General features: G+C 39.8%; 1 protein-coding gene across 2 annotated transcripts in view; it reads left to right on the top strand.

Moving 5' to 3' along the window:
* Positions 1-3,874: 3,874 nt before the first annotated feature.
* Positions 3,875-21,126, top strand: part of IL6ST (interleukin 6 signal transducer) — a 44,828-nt gene continuing 27,576 nt past the window's right edge. The window contains exons 1-4 of one of the 2 annotated variants that reach the window (XM_036761025.1): positions 3,875-4,309; positions 10,269-10,450; positions 15,401-15,480; positions 19,038-19,343. In XM_036761025.1, coding sequence (XP_036616920.1) covers positions 15,414-15,480; positions 19,038-19,343 — 373 coding nt within the window. In that variant the 5' untranslated portion in view covers positions 3,875-4,309; positions 10,269-10,450; positions 15,401-15,413. The remainder of the gene's footprint in view (positions 4,310-10,268; positions 10,451-15,400; positions 15,481-19,037; positions 19,344-21,126) is intronic. The other variant, XM_036761032.1, reaches the window with a different exon arrangement.

Genomic DNA, 21,126 nt, shown 5'->3' with positions numbered 1-21,126 from the left:
CATTCACATTTCATATATCCTCTTTTTTTGTTCTATTTCACATGTGGGAAAAATAATTTCTTCTGATCTATATTAAATTCAGAATTAAAAAAAAAGTTTTCTAAAAAATAGTGTCAGAAGTTACCAGACATAGAAAATACTGAACAACTTTTTTTGTTGGCTATATCTTAACAGGCAGGAAAATCTGGTTATCAATGTTGGTGTCATTCCTGAATCAGTTGTCTGTGTGTAGCTAGGCCACTGATTTGTTAGAGCATGGGTCAAAATCAACACAATTTACAAGAAAGGATAAACATGAGAAGAAAACAGCATGTAATTATAACAACTTCAACCTAACCTATTCAAACAACCTACTGATGGCAAAAATGAGAAGTCACCAAAAAAAAGACAGCAAAATGTGCTATAGTTTCCAATAAAAGTTTAACTGATAAAAAGAAATTGCCATAACGAGTGTTAACAAATGACCCCCAGGCCCACAAAGGAACCTGAAATGAAACAGCGTCCAATACACCAAGTGCATTTATTGTCTGAGAAAAGGCTTGTAGGGGAAAGAAGATCCTACAATGGAGCAGAGAGAAAAAGTTCTTCAGCTGCTCAAAGGGGAGAAGAGAAGGGGGTGAGCTAATAGCTTTTCTAAGGAGGGTGGGGTTGAAGTAGAAGACATCTGTAAATATAAGTCAGGGAGTAAACTGTTTGGAAGGCCCTGAGTCTGCAGCTGCTGCTCAAGGCTGCCCTTGACCCATTCGAGGCTGGTCTAGCCTCTGCAGGCATCTCCAAGTTCACCTAGAGTTCACTTCACAAAGGATCACTGGTATGTCAAGCAGTTCTGAGCCTCAGAAATGCTTCTAATTGGCTGGTTGTTGTGTAACTCCATCGTCCTGCTCCCCTGTGAAGAAGGGAAGCTCTAGCATATTTTATCACAGAGCACAGATCCATACAAGGGAGACGAAGGAGTTCATAAACTGCCTCAGCTAAAAATATTTGGGTTCAGTCAGTGCTTGTATCCCTAAAATGTTCAGAGATCTAAAAGAATGCCTGTATCTCTTTTTAATTGATCGTATTTAGTCAACTGATTTCATCTGGTAACTGCCTAAGTCTTAGTTCTTGGTCTTTGAACTTAGGTTCAGAAATTCAACTGGCCATTAATTAGTTAAGTTTAGAAATCCAATTCTCCTGCTAATCACTGTTCTATTCTTGCCTGAAGGAAATCTGTTATCTTGACGGATGTGGGTGGGCACCAGGGAGTTTAGTCTTGTATCTTTACACTACCGAGCTAGCCTTCAAGGTTGTCTGGTTTGTTATCCAAAGTCTCTAACCTTGCAGGTTGACTCAAATAATGAGTATTTCTTAGTCACAGGAGGGAAGGAGGGGGTTGTTACAAGCCCCTCATTCCCATTTTCAAACCAATCATATCGCTCCCCATGCCTCAGCTCTGTAATCAATCATATTGAGCTTGCCATTCATGATGTGGAACTCTTTTAACCAATCATCATTTGTTCCCTGCCTATAAAGTCCTGTTCTTTGGTCTGTAATCCCCAAAACCATAAAAGAGAACTATTCCCCTCGCTCGGGGTCTTAGCTTTGCTGAAGAAGTTGAGATGCTATTTATTGATAAATTTGGGCCTTAAATTGATCACGTGTGGAACTTTGTGGCTCAATTTACCTTATTTTGACCGCAACACTTTCGAATATAGAAGTACAAAGCCTTATGCTGAGGCTCCGAAGGTGGACATTTGTTCTCTCAACAGAACTTACAGTCTAATATAGATAAGAACAAGTACACAAATGATGATAACACAAGAGTAGAGTGATTTAAGTACAAAAGAAGAATTCAGGCAAAGTGCTGTGAGAAATTTGAGAAGGCAGAGATCACATTCACCCAGAGATACAGGGAAGGCTTGGTGGAAGGGACCGTTGAATTGGGCCTTGAAAGGAGAGAGATGGGAGCAAACAGAAAACTATGAAGCTGAGAGTTGTCTAGTTTGGCAGGAATGGAGGAAATACGATGGGAAGTATCGTAAGATAGGGCAGGGAAAGCAAGGTAGGGGCAGATTATTGAGGTTCTTAAGTGGCCAAGTGAGGTAGGAGTTTTCATTTTATTTGGTAGGCAATAGACAGCTGTACTTTAGCAAGATAAGAGGACTAAGAGCTTAACATTATCAAATAAAAGCATTCTTCAATTTTTCAATGAGCAAAGACAGACCTTAACTACATAGCTTTTCTCTTGCTCCTGGCCTATCTCTACACTCAACTAGTAGCCCGGCATGCACCCTAACCACATAAAAAGTGGATGCTTTCTTTAGGTGAAGGCCATCTTCATTTTAGAATGCCAGGGTTGGAGTCAGGAAGGCCTGAGTTCAAATCCTCCTTCTGACCCTTAATTGCTAGGATATTTTAAGGTCCCAGAACCAAACCTTTGCTCTCTACACTACCTGGTACTCAGTACTGGTTTCCTTTTCAGCTTGCCAACTCTTTGCCAACTGCTGAACCTACCACAAGGTTCCAACTTAGTGGAGTACTTTGTAAGTACTTCCTTAGTAAGCAGGCCAGCAGTGGACTGCTTCATTAGCAGCACGAGGTACTCAGTCCATTAGTCCATGAGAGTATTAGCATTCAACTCATTCTTCAAACTATAATCATCAACACCCTCTGGGTCCAAAGAACATTTCATTCCGTTTCCCATTTCTCTGTCTCTCCAAAATGAAAAATCATTTTGTCTCTTGAGCCCATCTCCACCGTCATGGAATGAATACAGAATTAGGGTGTACTAATCTTTCGGCCTTTAGGTATATTAAATTGGACCACAATGGGTCCCTGCCCAAGTTCCGCTTAATGGCTGTATTTTGGGCCCTCCTGCCTTAGAGTGAAAGTCAATGGTAACTGTTTGTCTTTAGAACAGCAATCCCCTCCCAGCCTGGTTTTTTTTTAAATCTTTTTACTAATTAAAGGGGGCAATCCCTTGACTCACTTCTTAAAGAGGTTTATTAACAGTATGGGCATTACCTCACTCTAAGTGAGTACATGAAAAGGCCTTAGCCTGAAAGGGCCAGGGTCTCCCAATGCATCCTGGGCCATCTGCAGTCATCCTGGTACTATCAGGCCACTGGAAGAGAAAGTGAGGTTGGTGACCTTGCACAGCCCTCCCTCACTCAAATCAAAGTCAGCCGCAAATCGAGTCATCCTTTCTCTGATGCCATGGTCCTCTTCCAGAGCTAAGCACAAACAGACCACACAGACACCGCCTCGACTTTACAGCTGGATCGTTCAGATGTTTCCTGGGCCTCATTTCTTTGCTCTACCAACATTACAACAAAGCAGGCAAAGGACTATTCTGCAGACCCAGTTCTATAGTGGTGACAACGGCGGTCTATGGCGTTAAAATAATTAAGCATAAAATAAAGACGTTGGAGTTTAAATCGTTAGGAAATCAAGCTTTATCTGGCATTTTGTCCAGGGCCTGCGAGCCCCACGCCTCGCACTAACACGAGTTTCACCAACCAGTCATCGGAGGGTTCGATGAATCATTCTTCCTAAACTCACTTGTTAATGTTGGTTGTGGTTTTACCATTTTAAAAAAAATAACGATTCCTCGTTAGATAACGTCTCTTATCTGGAAGGCTCTGGTCAATTTGAGGCGCCGCTTCCCCCAAGCCTGTATTTTCCCCGAGGTTTATGCCCAGGCTTTCAATTTGCCCACAGTCAGGCACACGTGTCCCTCTGGGGAGCTTCGAAGGGAAAGGCCAAGAAAAGAACGGGAGGGGGGGGAAGGCGCAGTAGGGAATTCCCAAGCTTCGATTCACGCTCGTTACCCCGTTATTCCATAAAAAATGGAACATTCCGATCTCTCAGCTCCCGGAGGCGGGGCTGGCCCCCCGGCGGAGTGGGAGAGGCTGTCAATCCAGGCGCGCCGCTGGAATCCGGGACAACTGGAGCGACGTTACGGGAATAGGCACCCCCTCAGCGCCCCGCCTCCTCGGCCTGCGGGCCAATGCCCACGCCCGTCCGGCCGTGCTGGAGCCAATCAGAGACCGCGCAGCTCCGGGCCTAGGGTTGGGAGCTAGAGTGAGCGAGGAGGGGCCGTTAACTGGGCCTGGGCTGGAAAAGGGAGGGCGGCTGCGTGCCTGCCCGCCCCGGGGACGGTGGGGAGACAAGAGCGGACAGACCCGGAGGCCGCGAAGCCCGAGCTCGGCGTGGTGACCGCCCCTGCCCGCCGGAGCTAGGGCAGGCCCGGGGCCTGCCGCCGAATTGGAGCTGGTGGGTGGAGGAGGCAGCGCCAGCTCGGAGTCGAAGCAAAGCTCCGAGGCCGCTGGTGAGGACGGGGGCCCGCGGGGCCGGGAGTGGGGGCCTGGAGGGGCGGGGGGATGGGACTGAGACGGGGGGCCCTGGGGAGGGAAGGACTGGAAGAGGAGGGAGGACTCAAAGTACTGGGGAGGGAGACCGGGCGAGAGGGGGAAACTTGGAGGGCTGGAGAGGGGGGACCCGAGAGGCCGAGTTTGGGGGGAAGGGGGACCCGCGGAGGTGATGGGGGGATAACCTGAGCAAATAGGGTAACTCCAGGCTGTGTGACAGACGGGGGAGGAGACTTGGGCTGGTCAGTGTAAGGGACTTTCGGGGAGGAGGAGGCGATTCGGGGTTTTGCTGGTTGCATAAGGGACATGGGAGGGCGAAGCGGGCGTGGGGCTCCGCATTGCCCTTAGGAGAGGCGGGGTGAATAGGACTTAGGCTCGATGTAAGAGGGACTGCAGTCTGGGGCTGGTGTGAGTGACTCTGCCCTCTCACTTAAAAAAAAAATAAATAAAGTCTCTGATTTCCTTGCCTGGAAATCCCCCTCATCCCTTTACTTCCAAATCTCCACCTCTTCATTCTACTTCCCCAAATGTGTTTCCTCCCCAGAAGTGCCTATTAGCACCTCCTGAACTGAACCCCCTAACTCTCTTCCTACCCCCCAGCAGCTTTACACAGCTCGGTTTCTCCTTGTTAAATTCTGTTAGCTCTCTACTCCTCTATCAACCACCACTTCATCCTAAGGAAGGATTAGTTCTCGCTCTAGGTTTCCTACTTCACTCATCCCCCGACTTTCTTATCTAGACGTGGTTATATTTAATTTTTTATCTCCACAACAGCCGGATGCGTCCAAGTTCACACTACCTTTACATTCCTATTTCAGAGTCACCCGCATACTTTGCCAGCTAATTTCGTACGCGGCTCCAAAAGCAACAGGCTCCACTGTTCTGCATTAAATGTGGCTTACACCTCACTTAATGGTGTGAGACCTAAAATTTAAAGGTTATTATAGCCACCAAGACACTATTATTAAGCGGGAGAGGGGCTTTCTGTTCTACCCCCTACATGAGGCTTTGAAAACGGCATTTTACTCTCCTTGCAGAGCTTTTTCATCTGAGGAATATTAGGGTGTACTCAAGCATTACAGTTTTGCAGTACTCTTTCTCTTGGGTTCTGTCCTTTCCTTTAAGGAGTAGAAATGGAATTCAGTTGGAGAAACATATTCAGTATCATTGGACCTTTTAAATTACCCCATTTTGTAGTGGCTAATTACTGGGTCAGGATAAATCTTTTAGAGCAGATTTAGGTTTTTTATATAGTCTGTTGTGACTGACAACTTGAAGCTGTACCAACACCAATGAGACTTAATGGCTAAGATCAGCACATGAGATGGTCACAGTTATTTTAGTTCTGTAAATCTGTAGTACTTTCTACTTAATTGCAAACTGGAAAACTAACAGAAGCAGCTTGATCATTGAATTAAAACCCATAATTGTTCATTTTGAGTCTTACAATTACTTTAGGATAATTCTGAATATGTTTTTATCCCAAATGATGTGTTAGAAGTGATAAAGGAAAATGAACTGTGTAGCAGTATTTCCCAATAATCTTTCAGATATCTTTCAAATCTTAAGTTTTAACCACCTTCCCCCACCCCCTTTGTAACCTCTGTGATGGAGTTCTCAGTGGATAAGGGAGATCAGGAGCTTGTGGTGAAAAGAACAGGACTGGTAGAGGTGTCTTTTTTAATGGGTAGGTTTTAATACAAAAGAACTAAAGAATTAGAATTTGAAAGGACCTTAGTAACCATCTAGTACAACCTCTTCACAAAAGGAACCTTTGGTGCTAAAAGGTTTGTGGATCCTTAAAAATTTGCCAAAGATTCACACACACGTACATACGCACATGTCAATTATTTATATGTGTGTATAATCTTCCATATATACTCCTCTCCTCTGATACTGACACTACACTGGTGCAGGTCCTTATCACCTCACACCTGGACTATTGCAATAGTCTGCTGATTGGTCTCCTAGCCTCAAGACTCTCCCTACTCTGGTCTGTCTTCCATTCTGCTGTCAAATTGATCTTCCTCAAGCCTAAGTCTGACCTTTCAGTCAGTTCCAGTAGCTCCCTATTCCCTCTAGGATCAAATATAAAATTTTTTGTTTGGCTTATAAAGCCTTGCACGACCTGCCCCTTCCTAGCTTTCTAGTCTTCTTACAACTTACCTCCTGCCTTGTACTTTGTGATCTATTGACACTGGACTTGTGCTTTTCCTCACAAAACACACTCTGTTTCCCAACCCTGCCCTTTTCACTGGCTATCCCGGGTCCCTGGAAAGCCCTTCTCCAAGAAGCTATTCCCAAGCCCTCTTAATACTACTTAGTGCCTTCCCTCTGCTCTTCATCTCCAATTTATCTTGTATATATTTTGTTTGTACATAGGTCATTAGGTTGTTAGCTTCTTGACGGCAGGGATTTTAACCTTTCTTTGTATGTACAGCAATTAGTATCATGTCTGATGTATTGTAGGTGTTTCTAGAAGCTTGTTGATTGACTATACTAGCAGGGGAGTCGAAAAATACCCATTTCTGGGGTGGGTTTTTTCCCCTCAGCTCAGTTAAATTATTTGTGTCTGTATTATTGTCAGTGCTATGTTATATTGATTCAGTTTTCTTAGAATAACATGGAGTTAAGTTTTAAGGGGCAGGGTTACATATTACTGGAGTACTGGACACTTAACCTTTCTGAGCCTTGGTTTCTTTATCTGTAATGTGAGGGAGTTAGCCTCCAAGACCTGTTAGGTCCCTTCCTACTCTGAACCTATGATTTTAAGAAATACTATTAAAAGCTAATTTAGAAACAGCATTCCTGAGCAGAACAGGAATTTTATCATGCATGGCTTACTTTGATATCCTGATCTTGAATTGTGATATTTTATGCTTATTTTAAAATATTTGCCACAATGAATACTGAATACAGGTTTTCGTTATCTTTATATAAAAGAGAACTAGATTGGATGTCAAGAAATATTTCTTCCAGCTCTGCCTCTGCTGCTAACTGCCATGGAAATGTGGGCAATGCTTTTATCTTTCTGGGCTCTGTCTTCATCTTGAAAATGAATGATGTCCGAGGTCTCTTACAGTTCTTAAAGAGTTCAGTTTTCCTCGCAGTTGTTTGATTGTTTCAGTCGTGTCCAGTTCTTCATGACCCTATTTAGGGTGTTCTTGGCAAAGATACTAGATTGGTTTGTCATTTCTGTCTCTACCTCATTTTATAGATGAGGAAACTGAGACAAACAGGGTTAAGTGACTTGCCCAGGGTCACACAACTAGTAAGTGTTTGAGGCCAGATTTTAACTCAGAAAGATGAGTCTTTCTGACTTAAGACCTGGCACTTTATCCACTGAACCACCTAACTCCCCCCTCCTCATAATATATACAATAATTTTTGATGATCATTAAGGACATTGAATATACAAAATTTAGATCTGTTAGTTTGTTAGGTAAGATATATAAATGAAGCTAATGTCTGCTAATACTTCACACTTTAAAAATCTGATTCTAAAAGAAAACTGGAAATTAACCTAAGTCACATCTCAGCAATTATTTTAGATGTTCTCTTTCAGAAAATCCATATTTAGAAATTACTGGCATTGTTAGGAATTCTCAAATTATAAAACTAGATGAGATAGTCAACAAATAATTGTTGCATACAAAGTATTCCATTAGGTTCTGGAAACACAGAGATAATAAGACAAACCCAACTCTCAAGGTGCTTACCACTTAACCATTTAGAGGCCTATCTAATCTGCTTTCATCTAGTTGTCAGAAACCATATACTAAAAATTTTGTCTAAATTAGTATCTTTTTTTAATATATCGCTTGGAAAAGATACTTTATGTTTATTGCCTTTTCCAGAGGAGTTCATGACAAAGAGATAGTTCCTACCATTATATTCCTAAGTAACCATGTGCCTGGCTGGGATCCTATAGCCATTAGCTGAAAAATTTGTGACAATAGACATTAATACATCCAAGGTCCCAAAACTCTGTCAGCAAGGTTTAGACAAGTCCCTGATTCTGCTCCTACAGATATCCCCAACCTGTACTCCAGTCAGAAAACCATGCTCAAATTTTGATCTCAACAGCTAAACAAAGTGTGGAGTAGAAAGCTGTGTCTGTCACTCAAAACCTCTCTTACGACAGGATGATTGTTCTCATAATCAAAGATCTATCCTCATAATCATATCCTTACAGCAAGTTTATTAAGAGAAAAATAGTGCCTAAAATGCAGATAGTCATAATCATATAGTACCCTGCCCTGATTAGACCATATCTGGATTATTGTTTCTAATTTGATGCATTGCATTTTAGGAAGAGCATTGCCAAGCCAGAGCAGGTTCAGAGAAGGGCAGTCAGGATGGTAAAAAGGACTTGAAACCATGACACATTGAAAAATGGTTAAAGATATTAGAATTTTATAGCTTGAGTAAGAGAAGGCTTGAAGGAATGGTAAAAGTGATAATAATATTCCTGTATTTAATGGATTGTCATGTAGTGGAAGAGAGATTCATTTCATTTGGCCCAGAGGGCAGATCTAAAACCAATAGGTGGAAGTTAAAGAAAGGCTGATGAATTGATATAAAGAATAGTTTAACAATTAAAGGTGTTCCCCAATGGACCCTCTCAATGGAGGTGTTCAAGTAAAAGCTAGATGGTGGCCTGTGGAGGGAAAGGGGTAGGGTATAGCTACAGAGATGCTTGTTCCAGATTGGGGTTGAACTAAATGATCCTTGAGGATTTTTCCAAACCTCAGATTCTATGGTAACTTCAGTTTTGAATATGTTGAATTTGAAGTAATGCTGGTATATCAAAATGAATTGCCTACTTAAGCAATTGTGCACTAGACAATTAGAGTGACTTATAAGGCATATAATTGGCTATAATAGTTTCTGACAATTTACTTTATTTCCTTTATTTACGTTGTGAACTCCTTATCATTTGTTATTTTGATAATTTTTTTAAAAATCTACCTCTAATTGTTTATCCATTGCATTCTTTTTAAACAGCTTTTATCATCATACAATCTTTTTGTTTTCTACTTTACCTCTGATTTTCAGGATTTCTACTTTTATGCTTTTATTTGTTAGTTCCTTAGTCTCTTTACTTATATGTTTAATTCATTGGTCTTATCATTCTCTGTTTTGATGATGTGCTTAAAGATATAAATCCTCTACACCATTTTATGTATACCCCACAAAGTTTATGTTGTTTCTTCAATATAGTAACATATTTCTATTATTTGTTCTTTAAAGCAAGTTATTCTTTAGGTTTACAATATTTAATCTTCATTTAATTCTGAATCCTTTCTTCATATATGTGTTATTATATATGATTTTATTGATTTATAAAGAATGCATTTATTATTTCTGCATTTTTGTATTTGTTTTTGAATGCTTTATGCCCAAGTACATGTTTCGTTTTTGTAAAGTAGTGCAATACTGAAATTGTGTATTCCCGAAGATTCTCGTTTAGGTTCTGTCATTTGATTTTTCTAATATTCTGTCTAGATCTTAGCTTCTCTCTTGTTTATCTTTGTTATATTTTTCTGTGCCTAATGGAGGCATGTTGAAGGCATTGTTTAGAACATTTGTTCTATTGTCTTGACCTTCCTGTAGTTTGATTAGCTTTTCTTTTAAGTGTTTAGATGCTATGCCATTCAGTGCATGTATATATTTAGTATTGATGGGGGTGGTTTTAATCTGTGGTGCCTTTATATATTATGTAAACCCCTTGCTTATTTCTTTTGATAATGACTATTTTTCCCTTGTCTGAAATGTTTATTATTTACTCCCTTTTTTAAAAATTTGGTTGGGGTATGAGTTCTATTCCACCTCTTCATTTTAGCCCAAAACAAATCTGATTTTAAGTGTATTTCATATGAACAAATTATTGGATTTGCTTTCTGATCCTTTTTCTAGATATTGTGGTACAGCAGAAAAGGTCCAGGATTTGGAGTAAAAGAAACTGGGTTTAAGTTCTGGCTCTACCACTTACTGCATGATCTTGGACAAGACATTTAACATCTGTGCACCTCTGTTTCCTCATCTGTAAAGATACCTTCCAACTCAAAAATTATGATTCTCTAACCTTCTATTTATGGGTGAGTTTATCCCATTCATAGTTATGATCATTAGATTTGTTTTGCTTTCCTTGTCCTGTTAAAAAATTTTTTCTTCATTCTCCACTCCATTATTTAGAAGGAAAAAAGTTGGACAGTAGTGGGAAGTGTAATCAGCACAATGTCTTTAAGTTATATTGTTCAGAAGAATCTAATACCAATCCAGATCACTGGCTCTTGAACTGTTCTTCGTCTTCCCCCGCTTCCCCTTTGCTCCCTTGCTTTCATAACCAGCCTTCTATGGTTGTAGTTTGTGTCTATCCCATCTCCAACTTTATACCCTCTCTTGGCCTTATCCCCTGTTTATTTTATTACTACAATTAGGTTTTTTTTTTAATCTTCCCTTGCCTTAGTCAGAAAAATATAAGGTCCATGGGATACCCACTCCCCCAGTCTCCTGTTAGAATAATTTTTCTCCTCTATGCTCTTTCCTCCCCATTCCTAGGATATTCTTTTTCTATCTGGGGACAGGTGGCAGTAGGAATCCAGGCCTGAGCTTCTCTCCCATTTTGTTCCCTTACTGACCCTTAAAATTTTAAGATAGTTAAAAGGCACAATAAATATTTCCTTCTCCTTTGAGGATGTAAACTCTTGATTATAGCCCTTGTCACAGAACCCCTTAATTTAGAGTTTAGGCCCCAGTTACCAGAATTAGTGCTGTCTTTCTTGCCCTCCCACCCCCACCAAAGCATCCTCTCTTTAGAAGATCCACAGGCTTTTTTGTCTCCATTTGCCTGGGCTCAAGCTAGCTTCTCAAGCACCACCCTCTCCCCACATCTGCAGGCTTCAAGCTGCCTTTTTATACAGTCCTCAACTGGGTGAAGGGTTTACTTGTGTTTTGTTTCAATTCTCTTGATCATTGCTCTATTGGTTACCTTTTTTAGATAGTTGTGGTATATGTGGGAAAGCTGGGCTCCTCTTTCACATTTCTCCATCTTAACTGGAAAGCCCCTCAACTCTCTTTTCCCCCATTAATAGAGGAATTGCCAAATGATGATATTTCAGAGTTGAGTCATTCTTCCCTATTAAAATAAATAATACCAGGCAATATAAGTTTAAAATAGAAGGGACAAAAGGAAAACAAAAATGATTAAGCTTTGTGCACTGTTAATAGAAAGAGGAGTCAAGAAGGCAAGTATTTAAGTAGAATATTACCATGGGTATTACCAACTAGAAAAAAAAATGAGCCAAGTCTGGATAATCATAGGATCACATATTTAGAAATGGGAGGGACTATGGAGGCTTCTACTCTAGTCTTCACAATTTATAAATAAAAAAACTGAGGTCCACAGAGGTTAAGTAACTTGCCTAACATCTTAGAGGAAGGACTTGAACAACCAAGTCCACAGACTGTAGTGTCAATGCCCTTTTCCCTTTTATCTTTCATTCTTCCCAGATGATTAATAGTTGATATTTTCTTGTCAGCTATCTTAAAATGCTATTGTGTTTTCCTATGTCATTGCAGATTCAAAATTGACAAATGAGTTTTATTAGCAGGCATCCTTATAGCAGATTCCAATGCCTAACTAAATGTTTAGAGACTGGCACAGTGTCTGCAACACAATATTAAATCAATAAATTCTCTCTACTTAGTTTGTCTCCAAGTATTATCCAGGGCTTTAAAAAAACAAAAGAAGGAGGAAGAAAGGTACACATGAACAAAACTTAACACAGAAGCTAAAGTGGGACACTCTGGGATGGAATCTAATCCTTTAACACATTATTTTTCTTTAATATTATATCTTATCTGTTTATTTTAGCTGAGCAATCTGTATATTAAAAAGTTCTTTTGATTCTAAAATGTCTCCTATAATTAGCTCAGGACAGGCAAAAATGATGATGCTTTTAAACACCAGAAAAGCCAAGGAAAAACTAGAGGGGAATTTGTTGTGGGAATCCCTTAACTCTGGCTAGAAAGGGTATGAAACCTTTCTTGGCTAAGCTAAGAAGTAGATTTTAGAGTCATCATCATAAAGAGATTTTGTTAATCCACCCATAAGCATTTATTAAGTGCCTTCTCTTAAAGCATATATAGTTCTATATTGTAGGTACTAGAAACACAGAAACAAAAACAAGAGTCCGTGCTCTCAAAATCTGAAGGTACCTTTAGAGAAGATAATAATGGCTGGAAGAATCAAGAAAGGCCTCATTTCAGAGATGACATTTGAACTGAGCTTTAAAGGAAGATTTTAAGTCAGAGCTAAAGAAGGAGGGCAGTTCAGATATAGATGTGGAGACAGGACATGCCATGTTGCATACAGAAAACAGTCTAGTATGCTGACAATGTAGGATGGAGTATAGTACTAGAGTAATAAGCCACGAAAGGTAGGATTGAGCCATATTATTTAAAGGCTTTGAATACCAGAGGAGTTTTTATTTTTATCCTAAAGGCGATAGGAAGCTACCAGAACTTTTTTTTTGAGTACTGGATTGGCATGGTTAGGCCTTTGACAACACTTTGGTAGCTGTGTTAGAGTTGGATTATAGAGGGAGGGATTGGAGACAGGCAGCCACTTGTCCAGAAGAGAGGTGATAAAAGACTTGAACCAGTGTGGTGGTCCTGTGAGTAGAGAGAAAGGGACAGATGCAAGAGATTTTATGGAGATAGAATCAACAAGGCTTGGCAAATGATTGACTATGTGATGGAGAGGGGGGAGTCAGAGAGAATGTCAGGGTTGAGAACCTTGGAGATAGGAAGGATGATGGTATCCCCCAGAAGAAATAGGGAAATTGGGGAGAGGGAAGAACAGATTTTGGAGGAGGAAAGCTGCTCTTCTGGACATGGTAAGTTTGAGATGACTACCAGATTTCTGGTTGGAAATGCCCAGTAGGCAGTTGGTGATGGAGAAGTGGAGCTCAGGAGAGGCTAAAATGAGAATATGGATTTAAGAGTCATCCACATAGAGAGGATTATATGGGGAGCTGATGAAGTCACATGGAGAAGAAAAGAGGGCCCAGGACACAGCCTCAGGGTACACCCACAGTTAAGAGGATGAGACAGAGGTGATGATCTAGCAAAAGAAGACTGAGGAGTAGCTAAACAAGTAGAAGAGAAATCCAGAGAAAGCAGGTCAGGAAGCCCAAGGAGAAGAGAGTGCTCAACAGTGTCAGAAACTGCAAAAAGGAAGGGTGAGGACCGAATTTGTCAATGAAGGGTTCATTGATAACTTTTGAGAGAGCAGTTTTAGTCGAATAGTGGTTAGAATGCAGTTCATAAGGGTTGAGAAAAGAGGAAGTGGAGATGATTGAAGTTGAAATACAGAGAATGAATGAATTCCCAGAGGGAACAAGTATCCAAAAAAGAAAGGTAGAAGATTGAATATTATCTTTTTGCAATAAGATTATTTTTTTGCTAAACATAGTTATTACCCACAAAAGCAAGTTATATGCACCAGGATGTAGAAATAGCCTTATGACATAAAATGCTTCATTGTAATGCAATTTTATTTCTTATTAATTTTTCATTGAAAAAATGAAATAATTCTGTAGCATTGAAATGCATTCTTTTTTTGTATTTTATTTTTCCCCAGTTACATGTAAAAACAATTTTCAACATTTGCCTTCAAAATTTTGAATTCCAAATTCTCTCCCTCTGCACCCCACCCCCCTCATTGAGAAGGCAAGCAATTTGATATAGATTATACATGTACAATCATGCAAAACATTCCATATTAGTCATGTTATAAAAGAAAACATAGACCTCCCCCCCCAAAAAAAAAAACTCAAGAAAGTTAAAAAAACTATGCTTTGATCTGTATTTGGACTCTATCACTTCCTTCTCTGGAAATGGATAGCATTTTTCTTAAATGCATCCTTTATTTGCTTAAGAGACCTTGGAATCTTCATTGACATAAATATTGCCTCAGAGACAGTGTATAATCTAGGTGTAATCTTTAGCAAAATATTAACTGCATTCCCTTTTTTCTTTCTAAGATGAGTTCACAATTAAATTTATTTTGTGGTCTACTTAATAAGCATCAATTAAACAAGCTATTAAATTAATGATATATAGAAGCAGATAGATAGCTGGTAGTCAGGGACCATAGGGTTTAAGATGTGGTAAGGTGGTAAACCCGTGCTGTCTTTTTTTGTAGATATGTTGAACATTTTCTAACCTCTCTCTCCCATCCTCATTTTAAGGCAATAAAATAGAATGAGTTATACCCCTAGGTTTGGCAACGAAGAGAGAAGGCAGTCAGCAAACTGGCCACAAGCCAAATACACCTTCTGTGATAGCATTTTTCATTGTTTTAAGATTCATAAATAAGTGTTGAATAGATGAAGCTAGTAATAACACCTAATCCAACGAAGTCATATGTTTTTAATAATTAGGCAACAGGATGTTTCAGTGTAGGATGCACAACTTTATGGGACTAGGTCCCATAGACATATCTAATTTCTTAGCTTAGTGTGTACATATGTATGTAGACCTTGATATTCCCCACATTCCCTTAACCTCAGAGTTTTCATTCTGCAAATCCAGAATAAAACAATGGCAACAACAGTAATAGCTCCACTTTATATAGTGCTAAATGCTTTATAAATGTTCCCTCATTTGATCCTCTCAACAACCCTGCAAGGCAGGTACTATCATTATCCTCATTTTACTTTGGAGGAAACTGAGGTAGAGAGAGGTTAAGTGATTTGCCCAATTTGAACTCTATCCAATACTCTATCCACTTGGGCCACCTAGTGGCCTGAATATTTGATATAGCCATAAATTTAATGGGGCGATGGAGTGGAAGGAAACATCCTGCAAGACTTAAAGCTCTGTTTTACATTTCTCATTTGTGGAGGTTTTTTGTTTTACTTTTAGGCAATAGCTGTCAGCAGAAAAACAAAATTTTAGAATTCTAGAGTTTATATTTAAAATGACTATAGTTCCTTATAAAAGTAAAATTTTAGTATAGTAATCTGCATGTTTTCTTACAGGAATCTATACAAGATGTTGGCTTTATGGACTTGGATAGTGCAAGCTTTGTTTATTTTCCTCACCAGTGATTCAGTAGGAGGTAAGAGTCATAGTATAAAAACAGTATACAATTAAATGTTATGACTGTTCTTTGGGGTGTTACGGCCATAGTGATGCCCCTTGAATATAACTTTATTTACAGAATTAAGTACATGCTACGTGCAAAGCACTCTACTAGGCATTGGGGTTACGTTGACAAGTGAAATAGCCTCTGCCCACAAGAAATTGACATTACCAGGAGTGCTACAGTAAATAATAAGAAATAAATTTAAAATGTAATTTCGGGAGGGAAAGGACCTTAGAGGGATCAGGAAACATTTCATGTAGTAGGTAGTACTTGAGCTTGGCCAAGTTCAGGCATTATTAATAAAATAGTTCTTAATGGCCATTATTAGTAGGCAATTACCAACAAAAAGGAAATTCTTTGACCCTGTATTCCATATTTTAATATGTCTGCTTGGTGAGTTCACATCAGAAAAACTAATCATTGTCCACATGCATTACTGCACAGTAGTCTGAAACAGTAATTATTGAGTATCAGTAGAAGAGATCTCACCTTATTCTTATGTCTCTGTGTAGGAGGAGCTAAAAGTGTGGCTGAACACAGGGAAAAGAATGCTTTTCTATCAGGAGTCATATGGGTCCTGCAGAACAGGGATCAACCATCTCCACAGACCTAAAAGCAATCAGCAGTTTGTGGTGACCCTACATAAGGAAAAAGAAGGAAAGATGAAAAAAATAGGGGGAAAAGGAAGGAGTGGAAAGGAGCAAAGGTTAGGAGCATAAGAAAAGAAGGAGTTAGAAAATAAAAACATAACACAGCTTTATCTGTGGTTTAGGAGCTTCTGATTGGTACCGTTATGATAGAAGTATGCCTCCTCTAGAAACACCTATGGTTAATATATTTGAGACGTGGGGGCTAATAGATTGACCAGCCCAAAGGGAATAGTTGTGATGGTAGAAGGGTTCATAGCTATATGACATCTCAGATACTCTAGCTTAATAAGGGAGGGGAAGAGATACTCAGGGGAAAAAAAGTTAATTTAAAATTGACTGAGAGAAAGAAGAGTCCTTATTCAAAATGAGGTATTCCACATAAATGAATTTTCAGTAGATACATTTATAAAATGTATTATATATGTCCCTCCCTTCATAAACTATAGTTTAAAATTTTTTGATGACTTACGGTCATCATGAACAACAGTTGTACTGTATACAATGATTCCCTGAATAACTACTGTCCTTATACCAAATGGCCCCAGACTTTTGTGTTTTTGTAGTACTGTTTTTTATGCTTCTATCATCTCCTGATATCAGCTTCATTTTAATGTGTTCTGCTTCCAGTGTGCTACATTTTTTTAAAAAAGCATTTCAGCTCTAAAATTCTAAACTTGTGGCTTATATTTACTGCTAGAACCATTCATCTTAAGAGATCCCTCCAGCCCCTGTTAGTGTGAATTGGTTACTACCTCCACGACAGTGATAATGATAACAGCATGCAGTTTTGTGCTAATAATGAGAATTGCAAATTTGCACTCTGGGTTTTGAAAAGGGAACCTTCAAGGAGACAGTGGCAAAGCCTCTAGTATACATACATCTGCTGGTATGTAGCTGCCTAAGCAAGGGGAAGAACAGTGGACAGGTCTCAGGAGAAAGGGTCTCAGGTCTGTGGGGTAATGTTCACAACTGACAAAGAGCTAAGATAAGTGAAAAGAGGCTGAATATGTCACGGACACAGTAGGCCTTACTGTGCTAGGTACTAGGAGAGTGGGGACAAGATTGTGACTATTATAATCAAACTAAAGATGAACTCCAGTGACATTGAAAAAGACACTTTCCCCAGACTTGGCATATGGCTGGTACATAAAGAGAAGGATTTCAGTCCATAGTGGGATATTTGCTTTCCCAAAAAGTAATCCATATATACCTAGGAGAATGAGACCTAGAGGAACCCAGGGGCACTCATCTTCCATAAAACTGGATGAAACAAATGACAATAGTAATTAATAGTTAATTAATTTTTATATTAATAATTATTAAATAATTAATAGTTAACATTTATGTAGCACCTACTGTGTGCCCGGCACTGTGCTAAGTGCTTTTACAAATATTACCTCATTTGAGCAAGGTGAGTGCTATTGTTATCCCCATTTTACAGATGAAACTGAGGCAAACAGATATTTCCAGGGTCACACAGCTTGTGAGTGTCTGAGTTGGGACTTGAATTCAGGTCTTCCGGACTCTAGGTCCTGTGCTCCATCCACTGTGTCATGTGCCTGCACCCAAGATAATAGCTACCATTTTATATAGCTCATACTCTGTGCTCAAAGCTTTACAAACGTTATCACATTTAATCACTTGTGAGGATACTTGAGTACTTTGGAATGTTAAATCTATTATTTCATCCTTGTTCCCATCCACCTTTGCAGTTTGCATCCCCAGCTTCTCAAGGACTTTTCATCCCACACAGTCTTTATCTATGTTTTTCCACAGATCTTCCATAAAGGAAGAACTTCCTTTTTTTCTTTTAACCTGAAGTTACCCTTGTGCCACAGCTGTCTCATCCTTTTTATGTGACTGACCCATCACCCTTTTCAGTCATACTTGTTAAAAACATTTCTTGATGGCAAGAGTGGTTGAAAGGAGTAAAGATAGGGCTGCTGAGCCTGACTACAAGCCTGCAGCAGGCAGTTTCTTTTTCTTTCAAAATGCCTCCTACTGAGGCTCCTAAGGAAGAGAAAGTTTTCAGCTTTCACGTACCTTAGCTTATGATAAGAAAGCTTAAAAAATAAAAGCCAGCTTTATAGGGAATGTCTTGAGTAGCAGTACCAGTTGGGAGTAAGGTCTAATAATGATGTGCCCCCAAATAGTAATGGGAATTGCATAGCACAGTGCCTGGCACTTCATAGGTTGTTACTTGTTGCCCCTTCTCTTAGAGAAGCCAGGGAAATTTTGAGCAGGCAGGTTTTCTTAGGAGCAGCACAGCCCAGGCAATCTCATAACTCCCCCGGGGGTTATTAAACATTCTTTTAGTTCTCAATTGGCGAGCTTGTTACAAACTGGTGAAGGGAAAGGAGAGTGGAGATCATATACTTAATAGCTCACCCCATGACTTAGTCCTCAGAAAACGTACCCTTCTATTTAGGTTAAGATCAATGTAGCGTTCACCTCAGAGAGTACTTGGCTTTGGGCCTAGTCCAAGCAGAACCCTGGTTACCACTACAGATTTTCACTGATGCTGAATAGAGATCTTGTATAGACCTAGGGAAAGGAGAATGGATATATAGGAGCTATGTGAGGGAAAGGCATTTTTTGGCCTAGGACAATAGTTGTTTTATGAAACAAATACAGAAGGTTCTCTCCCTGAGAGGACTCCAAGAAAAATCGGGACAAGGTGGTAAGGACAACAAAACAAAGAATAATCATGGTAGGATTATCTTGGATCTAATGACCAAAACAAGTTATCCTATTACTAGTCATCACTATCGAGTCTGCCCTATTTCAGATAAGTAGGTTTTCCAAAAACTGAAAAAAATGTGATTATTTTCTACAAAACATGTTTGATTCATAATATATTCTATTTTGTTTCCTTTTAAGGTGGAATTTTAAAACCATGGGGTCACATTGTCCCAGAATCTCCAGTTATAGCTCCTAATACCACTTTCACAGCGACTTGTGTTTTAGATGAACAGTATTTGAGTGATCACCACTTAAATGCTAATCAAATTTTCTGGAAAATAAAAGACACTCGTGTTCCTAAAGAACAATATACTGTCCTAAATAGAACAGCTGCCAGTGTTACTTTGGAAGATGTGTCTTCATTAGGTGGTCTACTAACATGCAACATTTTACTATATGAACAGATTGAACAGACTATTTATGGAATCCAAATCAGAGTGGGCTGTAAGTATACCTATATCTTTTAAAATTTAACTTTAATTTTATTGATACTGAGTTTTTTCCCCTTTTTTTGGTTAATACTAACCACTAAAGCCCTCTTTCTCTTCATGATACAGAGATGACTTTTTCAAGGCTGTGCTGGTAGAATACTGTCCCTAATAGATTCTTCTAGGCAGCAGCAGGGACAGGCTTAGTATCAGACCATACATCTGGATTATGAGAACCAGGGTCGAAGTCTGTCTTTAGAGAATGGACATGCATCCTGTAGATGGGCCCATATCGAAAGCTTTTCCAGCTTGGTCATACTTGCCAGTATCTGCCTTCTCCTGGCATAAACTTTGAGAATCCATGGTCACCTCTCTGCCAAAATGAGGTATTATTGCTATGCTGCACTACAGATGTTTCATAACTTGAAGTATGGAACTTTAAAGATTGCGTAGTACAGTCTTCTCATTTTGTAGCCAAGAGAGGGACACAAGGGGAAAGTGGCTTAAGGATCCATAACTAATAAGTGGAAAGACCACAGTGGTTTGTTGGAGTCAGCTTGGATCAGTTTGAGGAAGCCACTTGTTCAGTTTTCAGTGTGAGCATTTACACCTCAAAAAACTGGAAAACTCTACAAATCAGGGCTTGAGTTACTGTTTTCTTGATTGTCTAAAATTTAAAAACTTATGGGGAAAATGTTAGTATAGGTTAGTCTTAAATAGGTCATGCATACATTTTTCCTCCCCAGGAAGACAGGTGTTAGTTTTTACCAGCATACCTTTGCAGGATGGGGGCTAGACCACCTGCTCTGACTCACAGGCCAGCCATGTTTCTGTCATCACAATTCATTCCAGATGAGCATTCTAGTTTCTTTCTTCCCTTTACATCTTCACCCTGATTTGGTCTCATGTTTTACCTTCACACTTTCTCAAAAACACAGTGCTGTTTCTGGAACAGCAAATCACACAGCACCCTTTACTGTCTTCCTCTTATTTTCTCAAGTACTTGTAAGATATTAGCCAAATCCTTATGCTACTGTGATCCCGGGTAGATTTACCTTTTAGTAAGGTATTAGGGAGGACAACAGTATCACAAGTGAAGGGAGGTAGCCTCAAGACAGATAGAAAGTCAGAGGACCTTAGTTCAAACCCCAACTCTTCCAGTTACTATCTATCTCTCTGACATCAGGCAAGTTGTTTACCCTCTCTGGGGCTGTATTAGCAACCATACCTGCTAACACAGGTTCTTGATCTGCTTTTATAAAGGAGAGACAGCTTCAAAGGGGTTAATAATCTTACTTTAATTTTAACAGTACAGAAAGATATGTTACCCAAGAGAGACTAACACCATCCACTAGTTCGGGGGGAAAGGTCAGCACCCTGAAAGTGGAGAAAATCAATTCCTAAAAGCAGAGAGACGTAGAGAAATTAGATCCAATAGACAGGGCTCCAACTGTCTTAATAGAATAACACAACTATTTACGTACATCACCTAAACATCTGGGTTCATGTGGGCGGAGGGGGAGCCCTAATAACAGCCAGTCAGGCTAAGCATTCTTCCTCATGAGCAAGCCCCAAGGCAAAAAAAAAAATCCCCCAAATATATACTGCTTGGCACCTGATTGGCTGAGTGCCATAAAGAACCCCATGAAAACCTACATGACTCAGCACCTGACCGGCAAGGCAAAATACCTGGGAACAGGAGATCATTATGGCCATGGATCCTGGGAAATTACACCCCAAGAAATAATAACTGAGATCCACTTTCCTTCCACTTACAGGGGCTCAGTCTCCTTAGAAGA

Source organism: Trichosurus vulpecula, chromosome 1, assembly GCF_011100635.1.
Source record: "Trichosurus vulpecula isolate mTriVul1 chromosome 1, mTriVul1.pri, whole genome shotgun sequence".
Lineage (NCBI taxonomy): Eukaryota > Metazoa > Chordata > Mammalia > Diprotodontia > Phalangeridae > Trichosurus > Trichosurus vulpecula.
This window is presented reverse-complemented; position numbering and strand designations above follow the sequence as displayed.